The sequence below is a fragment of the Geotrypetes seraphini genome, chromosome 11, assembly GCF_902459505.1.
Source record: "Geotrypetes seraphini chromosome 11, aGeoSer1.1, whole genome shotgun sequence".
NCBI lineage: Eukaryota > Metazoa > Chordata > Amphibia > Gymnophiona > Dermophiidae > Geotrypetes > Geotrypetes seraphini.
The window spans coordinates 68,943,741-68,960,969 of NC_047094.1; the positions used below are offsets into that span (position 1 = coordinate 68,943,741).

The window sequence follows — 17,229 nt, forward strand, 5'->3', positions numbered from 1 at the left end:
CAGCAACTCCACCTGTTCTCAGTCTCCAGCAGGTGGAGTGGTAAGCTTGTGCAGTCTGTGCGGAGGTTTGTTAGGGTCTGTTGGATCTGATTAGTGAATCTTTCTTGGTCCCTTTGGGGACTTCCGGGGCAGACCAACGACAGCAAGCTCTCCTCATTGCCTTTGGCAACTATCCAAAAATTTAAAATTGCAGTGACTGGGGAAGGGGGTAGGTGGGAGAGCCAGCTAAACCTGGCAGACTCCTCCATTTGAAAAAAAGAAAACCTGACACACGGACAGTCCTTGAAAAAGAGAGCATGTCTAGGTGTTCCTGGACATATGGTGACCCTATGCAGAATAGGCACCAGTGTGTGCTGATACTACCTTTTTTTGTCTGTACATGTACACAAGAACCAAGCTTACTGCTAAACCTTTTGGTTTAATAGTGCGATTTAATCGAGTGTAAAATTTACATACAATTTTTGCTGTGCTGTTGTATTGTGATAAACTTCACATCGCGTGGTCCACTGCATATTTATGTAAACAGGAACATGTTTAAACCGCATGCTTGTATTGGCCACAACTCCTCTAGTCAGAATGTAAAAATTAGTATTAGCCGCTGCTTATATGCATGAAAATACAGTATTAATTCAACAACCCAAGCAAAATGGAAAACATATGGTCCATTGCATTGTCATTTGGAATACTGAGCTTTTAAAGCTGCACAATGTGGTGGTACTTTTTTTTTTTTTTTTTCTTTCTCTCTATTTGCTGATCAACAGCCACAACCCATAGGTTCTAGACTGGTCTGGTGGGATTACAGGAAAGAAAATTAGCAGGTAAGACCTTATTTATCCATTCTTATTCATTTATACCTTTTTAAGCATTTGAAGCAAGTATTTTTCAACTGAAAGGATGTTTCAGAGGTGAGGCTTAGGTACACCATAAGGTAATATTTTTTTCTCAGACAGAGCTGTGAGTAAATGGGAAAAAAATTCAAGTCAGCGTGGGAAAAGCTTAAAATATTTGTAGCTATTAAAGAGTCTATGGTCAAGTAGGTTTTATAGTGATGCACTGGGAAAAGTATATGGGCTTTGCTGTCTTTACATGCTATCATAATTATGTTCTTGTGCTGACCCTCTCAGAGCACCTTCTGTTTCCTTTCCTTAGGGTGGACTGTCATGCAGTGTCTCTGACACACCCCTCAAGACAGCAGGAGGTGTCAGTAGTCATTACTGAGGAGGCGATGTGGGATGGGAACACATGCAAAGGATGATATTTGAATGTATAGCTTTGATTGTGAATGCCACTGATATCATTCTGTTTTCTTTCTCTAGAATCGAGAGCTACAGATTATGAGGAAATTGGATCACTGTAATATCGTGCGACTGCGGTATTTCTTTTACTCCAGTGGAGATAAGGTCAGAGGGAAAAGTCTCTCTTCTCAGCACATGCTTGTTCTCCACTATCTCTTACTTTCTATCCAGGTCATGTTGAGCACTCTGCTAGTTCTGCCATGGCTTTTCTTGATCTTTATCATATGTGTATCTTCTGCTATCTCATGCCTTACATAAGAACATAAGATGAGGTGTGCTGGGTCAGACTAGAAGTCCATTGAAGTCAGCATTTTGTTTCTGATTGTGGCCAGTCTGGGTAATCAGGTTAGTACCCAGCCCACTTCCTGGGATAAAATTAATTAATTAATTAATTTATTTATATACCACCTATCAATGTCTTTCATCTCATTTATGGCCTTTTTCTTCAGAAACCTGTCCATGCCCCTTTAAATCCAGCTCTGCTAAAGGTCATTAAATTCTACAGCTTGATTGCTTGTTGAGCAAAAAATGCTTTTTCTAATATCTTGCACGATATGTGTCTGTATATGGCCTTTGGTTGAGGATGGGCTGGGGAGGGCTTCAATGGCTGGGAGGGTATGGATGGGCTGGAGTGAGCTTTGACGGAGATTTCAGCTGTTGGAGCCCAAGCACAGTACTGGGTAAAGCTTTGGATTCTTGCCCAGAAATAGTTAAGAAAAAAAAAAAAATTACATTGAATCAGGTTGGGTAGACTGGATGGTCCATTCAGGTCTTTATCTGCCGTCATCTACTATGTTTTGAAATCTGGTGTTTGTTTAGTTTTTTTGGTGTATCCCCTAGTACTTTTGACTGCTTTTGTAGAAACTGAGGGGGCAGGAGGAAGCCTTCTGGGAAGGCGGTGGAGTTGAAAGATGAATGATATCATTCTGCGAGCAACTTGTGGGTTCAGATGCTTAACCCTAGCATTCAGGACTACTAGACACATCTATAAGAAAGAAGATTATTCAGATAAGAACTGATTTTTTTGTTTGTTTGTTTTTGAAAATTGTTATGAACATAAGAAGTTGCCTCCACTGAGGAAGACCAGAGGTTCATCTCACCCAGCGGTCCGCTCCAGTGGCGGCCCTTCAGGCCTATTGCCTGAGCAGTGATCCCTGACTATTTCTATAACTTACCTCTTACTCCTATCCCTATAACCTGCCTCTACTCCTATCTGTACCCCTCAATCCCTTTGTCCTCTAGGAACCTATCCAAACCTTCTTTGAAGCCCTGTAACGTGTTTCTGCCTATCACAGCCTCCGGAAGTGCCTTCCATGTATCCACCACCCTCTGGGTGAAGAAGAACTTCCTGGCGTTTGTCCTAAACCTGTCCCCTTTCAATTTCTCCGAGTGCCCCCTTGTACTTGTGGTTCCCCATAATTTGAAAAATCTGTCCTTGTCTACTTTTTCTATGCCCTTCAGGATCTGTCCAGTGTGAGGTTCATCTTCAGTGGCCTCTCTACCCTACTTAAACTGCTTGCTCCAAATTTTTACTTTGTAGGATGATGGAGCATATTCATTATAAACTGCTATCATTCATTCATGGATCTCCTTTGGCTTTTTCCTTTCTTTTGTGAGAAATTTTATCACTGAATGGTGCTCCAGTCCAGATCTTCTCCTGACATCCTGTCTCTTGGAATGTTAGACTTGTACTGAGCTGCAACTGTGCATGAGTAATCTTGAGACATGTCACAACATCCACAGAATTGTTTCAGCACACTTGCTACTTTCTTTCATACTCGGGTAGATAAATTATTGAACACCCCTTATAAAAGATGAGCAGGCATGGGACTGTATACACTAAGATGGCTAGAAGAAGAGGGCAAAATACTAAGCTTTGAGGGAATGGTAGAAAAATATGGATTAGCAAGGAATGAGATGTTTCATTATAGGCAAGTAAGAGCTTTACTTTAAATAAAAGCCTGTCTCTAAATTGGAAATTTAAGAAACTCTCCTGGAGTTAGCTTCAGACAGGAAATAATGAAGCTCTATCTTGTCTTACTCATGGTGATGGGACTAAAGCACGCGGGACAATCGCGCATGGACAAATGAGCTCAGACAAATGCGCACAGGACATCTGCATGCCGGATTAAAAGTTAAATTTAAAGCACTCAGGGGTGGGGTGGGGGAGAACCCCTCCTCTTTACATCATCCACATAACCCAGCATGGCAGTTAAAAGTGTACTGTCCATTAAATCTTTAGGACCGCTTAAACCACATGCATGCTGGTGTCTTCCCATCCAACGTTCATTTTCAAAACCAATCTTAGTAGTGTTGGCGCTGCCATTGGGGGGTGGGTAGGGGGACCCCCCCCCTTAGAGAGGAGACTAATTTTTCCCTAAAACAGGGAAAAACTACACTTTCCTCTGTAATGGGGGGATTCCCCCAATCCTCCAACGGCAGCGCCAATACTTCTAAGTAAAGTGTGGGGGTTCCCCCCACCCCCCTCATAGCGCTTTAAATTTAACTTTTAATCCAGTGCGCTGACGTCCTGCGTGCATTTGTCTGAGCTCATTTGTCCACGAGCGATTGTCCCTCACCTATAAAATGCTAAACATATAAGAGCAAGATTTGGAAAACATTCTGAGACAAAGATATGGGAGAAAACATTCCAGCAACTACTAAAGGTCTCAATAGTGGTTGAAAATAGATATAAAATATTATACAAATGGTATTCTAGTTTGTCAGTTTGCTCTCGTAATTTCTTCCAGCTTCATCTGAAGCATCACCTCCAAGGAATGTTTTTGTGTATGTATATCCCTAGAATTCTTCACAGTAAAGACTGAAGTTGTATTCTCCCTGAGTGCCTCATTTATTCTCCTGGCCATCAATAACTCAGCAGATTCCTTTGCAGGTTTTCTGATTTTAATGCATGTGAGAAAGTTCTTATTAGCTTTGGCCTCTGTTTTAAATCTCTCCTCATATTTTACCCAAGAAGCAATAACATTCCACTTTATTCTGCACCTCAACTCCTTTTCTACCCTAACCCTGCATGAGCAAACCCAAAAATGGAATTGGGCTTTACACACCTTATTGGATACAATTGCACCAAAAAAAACCCCACGCTTCCTTTTGCATCCAAGAAATCAGATCCCTGGTACTCCCCCAAACTATGACTTTTTTTAAAAAGCAAGTTCACTCGTTTGGAAAGTCATTGGCATCACAGAAAAACACCTGTCTTACATGATCTTTTTACAACTAAAGCTAAGGAATATTGATCCGCCTATACACAAATGCTAGGAGCCTGAGGGCCAAAATGGGAGAACTGGAAATCACTGCCAGCAATAAGGACCTAGACATAATTGGAGTCACAGAAACGTGGTGGACTGAGGACAATCAATGGGATGTGGCCATACCAGGGTACAAACTATACAGGAGAGACAGGACACATAAAAAGGGTGGAGGAATAGCGCTGTACATAAAAGACTCCATACCATCAGCCAGGATGGAAACAACAGTACGGGAGGATGGCTTGGAATCACTATGGGTTAAGCTACAGGGAGGAGCAGGGGCAGACATTAAATTGGGTCTGTACTACCGCCCACCTGGACAACCGGAAGAAATCGACCAGGAGCTGGAGGCTGAACTGAGGCAGGTATGCAGAAGCGGAAATGTGGTGGTGATGGGGGACTTCAACTATCCTGGGATAGACTGGAGTATTGGGCACTCAAACTGCGCAAGAGAGACCAAATTCATAGAGGTCATGAGAGACTGTTTCATGGAGCAACTGGTCATGGCACCAACACGGGGCGATGCCACTCTTGACCTAATCTTCAACAGACTAGGGGGGCCAGCAAAGGAGGTGGCGGTATTACCCCCGCTAGGTAACAGCGATCACAACACGATCCAGTGCAGGCTTGAAATTGGATCATCAAAGGGGAAAAGAACCACAACGACGGCACTCAACTTCAAAAAAGGAAATTATGATGCCATGAGGAAAATAGTGGGAAAGAAACTCAAAGGCAACATAGGGAAGACGGAATCCGTAGAAACAGCCTGGACCTTACTCAAGAAGACTGTGCACGAAGCGCAAAACCTATGCATCCCCAAGTTCAGAAAAGGGTGCAAAAAAAATAGAACAAAAAACCCAGTGTGGATAACAAATGCGGTGAAGAAGGCGATAAGCGACAAGAAAGCATCGTTCAGAAAATGGAAAAAAGACCAAACAGAGGAGAACCAAAAAGTGCACAAAGAACACCAGAAGGAGTGTCACCGAGTGGTTAGAAAAGCAAAGAGAGAATACGAAGAGAGACTAGCAGAGGAAGCAACAAACTTCAAGTCGTTCTTCAGATACGTCAAGGGGAAGCAACCGGCGAGAGAAGAAGTGGGACCATTGGACGATGGAGACAGAAAGGGAGTAGTAAAAGAAGAGAAAGAGATAGCTGACAGGTTAAATGAGTTCTTCACGTCAGTCTTCACGATGGAGAATATAACCAACATTCCGGAACCCGAGGAGATCGTAATAGGAGACCAAGACGATAAGCTGGTCGATTTAGAGGTAAGCCAAGAGGATGTACTCAAGCAGATTGACAGACTAAAGAGCGACAAATCGCCAGGTCCGGACGGCATTCACCCAAGGGTACTCAAGGAACTAAAAGACGAAATAGCGGAGCCACTTCGACAGATATGCAACCTATCCTTAAAAACCGGAGAGATCCCGGAGGATTGGAAAATAGCAAATGTCACGCCCATCTTCAAGAAGGGCGCAAGGGGAGACCCGGGAAACTACAGGCCCGTGAGCCTGACCTCAGTCCCGGGAAAGATGATGGAGGCACTGATTAAAGACAGCATCTGTGAGCACATCGAAAAAAATGGGCAGCTAAAACCGAGTCAACATGGCTTCTGCAAGGGTAGGTCATGCCTCACAAACTTATTGTACTTCTTTGAGGGGGTGAACAGCCAGGTGGATAAAGGGGAATCTATAGACATCATTTACCTTGACTTCCAAAAAGCCTTCGACAAGGTACCACACGAGAGACTGCTTAAAAATATATGGAACCACGGGGTACAAGGGGAGATCCACCGATGGATCAAAAACTGGCTGGCAAACAGGAAGCAGAGGGTTGGCGTAAAGGGCCACTACTCAGACTGGAAAGGGGTCACGAGCGGAGTTCCGCAGGGGTCGGTGCTGGGACCGCTCCTGTTCAATATCTACATAAACGACCTAGAGGCGGGAACCAAGTATGAAGTCATTAAATTTGCAGATGACACCAAACTATACAGCAGGGCTCAAACCAGGGAAGACTGCGAAGATCTCCAAAAGGATCTAACGCAGCTGGAAAAGTGGGCCGAAAAATGGCAGATGAGCTTCAACGTGGGGAAATGCAAGGTCATGCACGTGGGAAAAAAGAACCCGATGGTCACATACAAAATGGGGGGAACACTACTAGGGGTCAGTAACCTGGAGAGAGACCTGGGAGTGATGGTAGACGCAACACTGAAGGCATCGGCGCAATGCGCCACGGCCTCAAGGAAAGCAAACAGAATGTTGGGTATCATTAAGAAGGGTATTACGACCAGGACGAAGGAAGTCATCATGCCGCTGTATCGTGCAATGGTACGGCCGCATCTGGAGTACTGTGTCCAGTACTGGTCACCGTATCTCAAGAAAGACATGGCGGTACTTGAGGGAGTACAAAGAAGAGCAACTAAACTGATAAAGGGAATGGAAAATCTCCCATACACCGAAAGATTGAAGCAGTTGGGACTTTTCTCCCTGGAGAAGCGAAGACTTAGAGGAGACATGATAGAAACCTTCAAGATCCTGAAGGGCATAGAAAAAGTAGACAGGGACAGATTTTTCAAATTAAGGGGCACCACAAGTACAAGGGGGCACTCAGAGAAATTGAAAGGGGACAGGTTTAGAACAAATGCTAGGAAGTTCTTTTTCACTCAGAGGGTGGTGGATACATGGAACGCGCTTCCAGAGGCTGTTGTAGACAAGAAAACATTAAATGGTTTCAAAGAAGGTTTGGATAGATTCCTAGAAGAAAAAGGGATTGAGGGGTATAGATAGGTATAGACCATTGCTCAGGCAATGGGCCTGATGGGCCACCGCGGGAGTGGACCGCTGGGCAGGATGGACCTATGGTCTGCCTCAGCGGAGGCAACTTCTTATGTTCTTATGTTCAGTCTTCAAAAAAACAATTCTGTTCATGACAAATAGCTCAGGCAAAAAATTCCTCAGTACTATACTCAATAGTCAAAACTCTCACATCTACTGTCTCAAACACAGACAACTCCTCCTCTCCTACAGCTCAAGAACTGGCATAATTTATCACCAAAATAACACAATTACTAAATTCCTCTCCCAATCACCTCCTGCATCACCACCGTATCTCAATCCCCCAACTAGTTTACCCACTACTACACTTTCAAACACCAACCTATCTACTGTCTTCGAAATTCAGACAATTGTCTCTTCAATGAGACGCACCACAGCACTCCATGATCCAATACCCTCTTCCATCCTCAAACGTCTCTTAAATATTTTTGCACCCTTCACCCACTCAACGATATCCAATAGCCTCTCCCAAGGCATTGTACCTCAATTATGAAAGCTGACAAGCATCTGTCTTAAACACCAGACAACCCCAAACTGAATGTTCTTACTATCTCCCTATTTCAAATCTACAATTCTTTGCAAAAATTGCCCTTTTATCAGATTTCTTGAGAAAAACAAATGCTCTACATCCATTCCTAACAGGTTTCTGGCAACACCACTCAACTGAAACATCTCTCATCGGCCTTACTACCACTATTTATATCGCCTTGATCATCATAAATCAGTACTACTCCTCTCTCAAACACACTGCCACTTTTGACACTGTAGACCATACAATCCTTCTGACTTGCCTTCGTAATTTTAGCCTAATGGACACTGCCCTTACTTTGTTTACTTCTTATCTCCTTGATAGTCAATATGTTGTTCATTTTCAAAATCAATCTTCCAACTTGTTCACATTACCCTGTGGTGTTCCTCAGGGTTCAATCTTAGCTCCTGCACTAGTCAATATCTTTATGGCTCCCCTACTAACATTAGCTCAATCAAAAGGCTTTACAGCCTGTGCCTATATACAACTACTTCACACCTTGGATCCTTCTTACAGTACTTAAATTCAACACATCAAACAGAACCTATATAAAATATCAACTTGGTTACAAGACAGCCATCTATGTCATTGCCGAAACAAACTCAAGCTCCCAACCTGACTTAGAATACATCACCTGCAAGTTCGAAAGTGAGCACAACCCCGCATACAAGAACGTCGGAATCCTACTCTACAGAACTCCTAGCACTAACTCAGACTCCATCACAAAATCGATAGAAATAATAACAAACCTCATTTGCCAACATGACAACCTAATCATACTTGGTGATATCAACCTACCTCTTGAATCTGCAGAAAATAAAGAAGTCACTAAACTCAAGACTCTACTTGAGGACTGCCAAATCACTATCAAACCCGCAGGCCCCACCCATGAAAAAGGCCATACCCTAGATCTATTTGCATCCTCCCCCCTAACATAGTCAATAGGGCTAAATGGTCCCGTGGACAGATAACTTTCTCCTAGAATTCGACCTAAACCTAACTGAGATAGACCTAAACTCCAAAGCCACCAAAGACGCTGGACTAGTCCGCAGGAAAACAAGACCTGATCTCTTCTGGAACATAGTGTCAAAATCACTCCCTTCCCCCTTGAACAACACCACCTCAGTGATAACCAACTGGAACAAAATCATAGCCAAAACCCTAGATACTGTATCCCCCTCCACCCGCGCAAAATAAAACCAAACCGAAATTCGCCCTGGTTTACGGAATCCTTAAGACTAGACAAACAACTATGCAGATATCTAGAGAGGAAATGGAGGAAAACATGGCATTAGAACAAAGGACACAATGGAGAGCAGCCATAAACAAATATAAGGACAACATATCTGAAACAAAGAAAAATTACTACACCAGTAAAATAGGAGGTAACACAACCGATAGCAAAAAACTGTTGCGCCTAGTACGGCAACTGACATCCCCCCTCAAACCAAGCATCTGCAACCTTCTCCAGCAAAATCTCAGCCCAAGAACTTGCAGATTTCTTCCTCAACAAAGTCAAATTGGTTCAATTGGAAGTTGCCAAGACAGCCTCATCAAACTCGTCCCAGAACCCAGAAATGCAGACCACGTCTGGTCTTCATTCACTAACCTTTCCTTCCCTGATACCAATAGGCTAATATCAAAACTAGCCTTATGAAGCAGTCCCCTTGACAACTGTCCTCCTTACCTTCTTTCAGCATCTCCACATCATATCATTAACTGGCTCACTAACCTGCTAAATAGTTCCCTGAACCAAGAGCATCTACCCAAAGAAATGGGTAAAATAGCCTTAACCCCTATACTGAAAACAGCCCAAGCAGACCTCTCCATAGCATCCAACTACAGACCGATTGCTGGCATTCCAATCCTCACTAAAATCCTCGAGTCTCACATCAGAAAGCAGCTAGCCTCATACATAGAGCAACACTCCTGCCTTCATACATCCCAATATGGCTTCCGAAAACAGCACAGCACCGAGCTCTTTCTCATCACTTTAATTACTAAAATCAAACAATTGCTAAGCTCGGGTCATCAAGCCATTTTACTTCAATTTGATATCTCCGCAGCCTTCGACTCAATGGACCACCAATTACTACTAACCAAACTCTTGGAAATCGGAATAACAGGAACTGTACTGAAATGGTTCACAGACTGTAAATCTACTGGAATAGCCCAATCATCTTTTCTACATCCTAAACCTTAATTGTAATTCTCCATTCTTCTTGTAATCTCCAATCTTCTTGTAATACTCCTGGAAATGTCCAGCTGTTTCTTTTGTAATCCGCCCAGAACTGCAAGGTAAGGGCGGAATAGAAGTCATTAATGTAATGTAACTTCCTACAAAATCGCGTATACATGGTCAAAAGGCAAGAATCATACTCCAACCCTTGGAAGGCATTCTGTGGTGTCCCCACAAGGCTCCCCATTATCCCCAATCCTCTTCAATTTATTCATGAGCTTACTGGGCCACATCAAAATGGAAGATGAAACTATACTATCGTATGCTGACGACACCGACGACATTATCCTTCTCATCCCCATAATGAATAACCATCCCAATATTGCTGGAAAAAATATCAAACAATATAGATAAAATTCAAACCTGGGCAACAAACAACAAGTTGAAACTGAACACCACTAAGACCAAAGCCATTAGTTTCCGCACCGCACAACAGAATGTCATACCTAACCTCACTCTTTCATCAGGCATCACTCTCATAATGGAAAAATCCACCAAGGTACTAGGCTGCATCTTAGACGACACTCTCACGATGGAACCACAAATATCTAACCTTCGGAAAAAGACCATCTACACTATGCATCAACTATGACTCACAAGACCATACTTCCACCCATACCACTTTGCTCTGATCATTCAGATGATGGTCCTACCCCAACTGGACTATTGCAACTCCGCCTACCTTGGCATCAACATCACTCTTATCCACAAACTACAACTCATCCAGAATACAGCTGTTAGACTAATCTACAAATTTAAGAAATTTGACTCAATTACAACCTTCATCAGGCAACTACATTGGCTCCCAATATCATCCCGAATAATCTTCACATCGTCATGTATCCCACACCAGATCCTATACGGAAGCTCAGCAGCCCCTCTCATCCAATTATTATCTAATGTTTGGTCGACATCAAAAAGAATCCTTAAAGTCCAACTAAACCTACCATCCACAAAATACCTCCACTACAAACAAACTTTCCACTCTATGCTAACCTATCTGGGTGTAAAAATCTGGAATGACCTACCAGAAGCTATCAGGAAAGACACAAACTACACTAGATTCAGAAAAAACCTGAAGACTCACCTTTTTGACAACTAACTATCTCAGTTTCTGTATAGCATCCCTTACGTCTAAGTCCCTCCACTTATCTCTCCAGGTCCTCTTCCTCTCCTTCTTTTCCCCTTCCTCTTTGATCTGTCGCCTTGAGCCTGTATAGGTATGTTGCGACTCACAAATGGAAGATTAGATTAGATCTAATGTTAAACACACAAAATCAAAAGCTCTTTTATACTCTTATCAATAACTGTCAGGAGCTTGCATTACTGATTCTTCTCTCAAACATTCCCATTCCCTTTACAGCAATACTAAAACTCCTGGGCATTATATTTGATTCTGTACTGACTTATCAGTCACAAATTAAATCGGTTGTACAGCACTGCTTCTTTATGCAATCTATATATTATACACTCTATTCCATGCCTCCTCTACCAACTTGTGATTAACATTCTTATTCACACTGATAATTAGCCATATTGATTATTGCAACTCATTAAATGATGATATACGGTCCAAAGATCTTAAGCGTCTACAACAAATTCAGAATACATCTATCAAAATAATTACTGGAAAGAACAAATTTGACCCTGTCACACACCTGCTAAAAACAACCTACTGGCTCCCCTATATCACACAGACTAACCTACAAAATCCTATACCTTATTTACAAAACATGTCACTCTCATTCACCTCCCTATTTTGACCAGCTCTTAATTCTATACCTTCCATCAAGCACACTATGCTCACTCCAACAAAACCTGCTTGTGAATACCGTCTTCTCACGAAGTTACTTATGATTTCATCCACAACAGTATTTCCTCTGTCACTAGTCCTACCCTCTGGAATGCTCTCCCCACTCACCTTACATTACATTGCATTAGTGATTTTTATTCTACCATTACCTCGCGGTTCAATGAGGATTACAGAAGAGGATTTCTGGACATGTTCAGAGGTGTTACAGAGTAGAGCGGGTTGCTTCAGAGGACTGAAATGTTTCATATGGTGTTAGTTAGTCTCCATAGATTTCTTGAATAGCAGGGTTTTTATTTCTTTTCTGAAAGTTTTGTAGACACAAAACATCACTAGATCAGTTCAAATCATTACTTAAGACATATTTGTTTCAAGATGCTTTTGTGTGATCTGGTCGCAATGATGATTAAACACGACCCCCCTCATTCTGAGAGCACCTATGTAAGACTACACAACCTACTCCCCTGAGCAACCTCTTTCCCCCACTATTCTATCAAATATTGTAGTTCCTTTTACTTCCCCCACATCTTTTATCTTACCCATTTCTATTTCTAGTGTGTACAGTAACTAGGTCCTCACTATTGGGATGTTTCATTCACTCTCTGCTCTCATATGCAGAACAGGTCACTTAAAGCCAGAAAATTACAATTTGTAAAACTTTCCGGTACAACTTCAAGGACATCAAGCATGGCTGGAGACTCCAATCCCAATGTTCATCCTCGTACTTCTCCAGCATTGACACCAGCCATATCGACAATGACACTCTTACTTCATCTTCGATGCTACTGGCATAGGGGGTGCCTCATAAGTGAACTAAGAAGTACAAATAAGTCTTGGCATTGTCTTGGGCATCTTCTCTGTTGACGCACCAATGCCCAGTCACCATCTTTACAGTTTGTGACTTCTCAGAGGTGTGTCTCAGCATTGAGGTTCCCAATGCCTCAGCACCCAACTCAACAAGCGCCTAATGTACCCTTGTCAATATCGGTAAAGGTGCCATTGTTGCAAAAGCAGCTTCAAGTGCTGCAGCAGCAATAAGAACTGGCTGGGTTACTGCAGTTGCACCCTGCATAGCCTCCTGCATCATCATGCCCGGCCTCAAACCAGTCCAAGCATCAGCTACACAGTATAACAAGGCATTGGTCTCAGATGCCTCGACATCGAGCTACTATATCTAAAAGATGCTTGACGTATGCTTCCATTAGGAGAGGAGCACACTAACTTCTCAACGTTCATTGCTCCTATCAACGTTCCCCTCATCACTCTTCTTGGCGCTCCACTACCAGAATAGCTGACATCGAGAACTCTGACTTAGATTTATCACCAAACTCTTTGGATGAATACCCAGAGTTTTCTGCCGTTGAGTCTTATGGAATATCATTGGATTCTTCACCATCTGAAAGTCTGTCTTTTACTAACTTTATTAGACAGATGGGGAAAGCACTCCCTATTAACATGGAGTCTGAAGAGGAGCCTCGGGCAGAGCTTATGGAAGCCTTAGACCAACCTTTTTACACCTATGGACCAGCGGAAATAAAATAATTATTTTGTGGACCGGCAAACTACTAAGACTGAAATTTAAAAAAAACGTCTCCATCTCATCCCCACAGCTCAGTCCCTGTCTCCATTCCGTGTACAGAGTGGAGAGAGAGATCTATGGTGCACCTCTCCCACTTCCTCTACTGCCATATCCAACATTTCTCCCTCTCATCCCCCGGATCATGTGCAGCATTTTTCACTGTTGCCCTCCTTCTATCACCCCTCTCCAGCACCATGCCACACCACTCCCTCCATCCCCTTCAATCTGTCCCTCTGTTCCCTCTCCACCACCATATCCAACATTTTCCCTCTCATCCTTCCCTTCCCCATATATCTCTTACTCACTCCTCTCTCTATGCCCATCAATTTTTCTCTTTCTTCCTTTCCTCATGTGCACCATCTTTCCCTCTCACTTACACACTCATTCCCAACAATTCTCCCTTTCTATCCCCTCCCTTGTATTCCAAGTTCATGCCTTCTCCCTTCCTTCTGTGTCCTGAGTTCGTGTCCCCCCCCTCCCTGCCTTCCAACCTTTGTACCAAATTCATGCCCCTCCCATGTCCCAACACGCTCCTCCCCTTTTCTCCCTTACTTGTTCAGGGCCATCCAGCCTCTGCCCAAGCCGGATTTGTGTCCCCTGCATCTTCCTTCTGGCTTGGCTGTTCTTTATCTTCAGTGCCAGCTGCACTTGTTTGCTGGGACAGCGCGCATCAGCTCTTGCACGCTGCTGATCTGGTTCTGGGTCTGCCACATGCAGCGTGCAAGAGCCACTGTGTACTGTCCCGGTAAACAAGTGCAGCTAGCACTGAAGATAAGGAACAGCCAAGCCAGAAGGAAGACAGAAACGCGCTTGCAGGGGACACTAATTCTTCACGGACCGGCAGGAAATTTTTGCGGACCAGCAGTTGAAGAACACTGCCTTAGACTATAAACAACAGCCTTAGGTTTGCATCAAAGTGCCATTACACCAATTCATGAAGGAAGCCCTCTTTAAGAACTGGGAAATCCTGCTATCTATTCCAGTGACTCCACGTAAATTGGAACCATACTTGTCCTGGATTTGACAGACCTCAGTTACAGCATCAGTCTCTAGTAGTTGAGTCAGCCCTAAAACAAGCAAACAGCTTTTGAACTTATTCCAGTACTCCACTAGGCAGAGAGAGCAGAACCTTAGACAAATTTGTCAGACAGATATTCCAAGCAACGATGCTAGCTAACAGAACACTCAGTTACAATTTTTACATGACCTTTTATTTGAAGACCTTGATTAAACAGTTGCCAAACTTTGAGCAGTATCTTCCATCAGACCAACTGAAACCTTTTCAACATTTGACCAACATTGACTAGATAAATGTTACATCAGAGCATGCTAGGGAGGTAAAATTTGTAGACATCATAAATGACTGCTTCTTGGAGCAGCTGGTCCAGGAACTGACGAGGGGGGGGGGGAGCTATTTTAGATTTGGTCCTTAGTGGAATGCAGGACATAGAACGGGAGGTAACTTTGTTGGGTCCGCTGGGAAACAGTGATCATAACAAGATCAAATTTGAGCTTAGTGATGTCGCTAAAAAAATCTACTGTAGCAGCATTTAATTTTTGCAAGGGTGACTATGATAAGAACATAAGAATAGCTTTACTGGGTCAGACCAGTGATCCATCTAGCCCAGCATCTGGTCTCCACGGAGGCCAATCCAAGTCACAAGTACCTGGCAAAAACCCAAATAGCAGCAGCATTCCATGCTAGCAATCCAGGGGAAAGCATTGACTTCCTCCATGTCTATCCTAACAGTAGACTATGGACGTTTCCTCTAAAAACTTGTCTAAACCTTTTTTAAAACTAGCTACTTTAACCACTCTTACCACATCCTCTAGCAACGTTTTTCAGAGCTTAACTATTCTCTGAGTGAAACAATATTTCCTCTTATTGGTTTTAAAAGTATTACTCTGTAACTTAATCGAATGCAGACAAAAGTGGAGACTTCTAAGTTGATTGTGCAGCATTTTCAGTGAGTTGGTGCAAATTTTTTGGAACAACTAGTTACTGTTGATGAAACATGGTTACACCACTATGATCCTGAGACAAAACAACAGTTCATGCAATGGCGGCACTCAGGTTCTTCAAGGCTAAGGAAATTCAAGATAGAGAGTTGCGCAGGGACAGAAATCCCACCCGTCCCCGCGAGGAATCCCTCTGTCCCCACCCGTCCCCGTGAGGAATCCCTCCGTCCCCTTGAGGAATCCTTCCGTCCCCACCTGTCCCTGCGAGGAATCCCCTCTGTCCCCACCCGTCCCTGTGAGGAATCCCCTCTGTCCCCACCCATCCCTATAAACTTCAGAAATAGTTATTTCATTTAATTATGCTACTGAATTAAAGGCTCTAGTAGAGATCCATTTACAAATAAGCAAAGACATTTTATTAATTTGGAAATATTAATTGGTAAGAATACATACTTTGTAAACTGGTTTCTATCAGAGCCTCTAATGTAAATATAAATACTCAGCTGATGAGAACCCCCAAGCTGTCAGCTGAGGACTTCCTTTGCAGTTGGCCAGAGGTCCCTTTTGCCAAGCTTGGCAGGCAGCAGTAGCATCCCTGAGTCACAGATGCTGGCACCTTAATTGCTCATGGATGTTGCCAGCGACTGCTGTGCTTTGTGGAGGGGAGTTCTGGCCATCTCTAGATGAGGTCCTCTGCTGGCGGTGCTTGGGGATCCCCACCAGTCATAGCAAGGGTCAGCAAGTACTTCAACACTGTAGAAATAAAACCAGAAATGCATTTCCTTTTCTTATGAACACAATACAAAGACATCTGCTATATACATTTCCCAAAGCTAACATATTTTAGTCAATAAATTCCATTTTTTACCTTTGTTGTCTGGAGACTTATTTTTCCATAAAGTTGGTCCCAGTTTCTTATTTCTGCTTTCCCATCTTCTGTAAATTCTTCTGTTGCTGTCCATTGGTTCCTCCTACCATGGTCCAGCATTTATCCCTTTCTCATCTTTTGTGCCTGCCCACAAGCCCCATGCCCAACATTTCTCCTTCTATCACCCCTCTCCAGCACCATGCCACACCTCTCCCTCCATTCCCTTCACCACTGTGTCCAACATTCCTCCCTCTTGCATCCCTTTCAATCTGTCCCACTGTTCCCTTTCCACCACAATATTTCTCCCTCTCATCTGTACCTCACTCCCTCCCTATGACCAAAAATTCTCCTTTCTTCCATTCCCCGTGTACACAACCATCTCTTTCCCTCCCTTCCTCTCTCCCAAGTTCATGCCTTCTGTGTCCAAAAACGCATTCCCTCCCCCACCTCAGCATCTCTTTCCCTCCCTTCCTCTCTCCCAAGTTCATGCCCTCTGTGCCCAAAAACGCATTCCTTCCCCCACCTCAGCATCTCTTTCCCTCCCTTCCTCTTTCCCAAGTTCATGCCTTGTATCCAAAAACGCACTCCCTCCCCCCTTTTGTGTTCCGCGTTTGTCTCCCAGCCCTCATTTGCAAGCAAATTAATTTAGCAACTTTCTCAGCCAAATGGAGCTCGAGCCGCGAGGCTCGTCTTCTATTTCCTGTCTGCCCTGCCGCAGTACACATAGCCGACTGGAAGTCTTCCCCGATGTCAGTGCTGACGTCGGAGGGACGGCTTTGCTTAAGCCCTCCCTCCGACATCAGCGCTGACATCGGGGAAGACTTCCGGTCGGCTATGTGTGCTGCGG

General features: G+C 43.5%; 1 protein-coding gene across 1 annotated transcript in view; it reads left to right on the forward strand.

The window, feature by feature from the left end:
• The window catches only part of GSK3A (glycogen synthase kinase 3 alpha), a 164,751-nt gene that overhangs the window by 60,396 nt on the left and 87,126 nt on the right, over positions 1-17,229 (forward strand). The window contains exon 3 of the mRNA XM_033914413.1: positions 1,317-1,400. Coding sequence (XP_033770304.1) covers positions 1,317-1,400 — 84 coding nt within the window. The remainder of the gene's footprint in view (positions 1-1,316; positions 1,401-17,229) is intronic.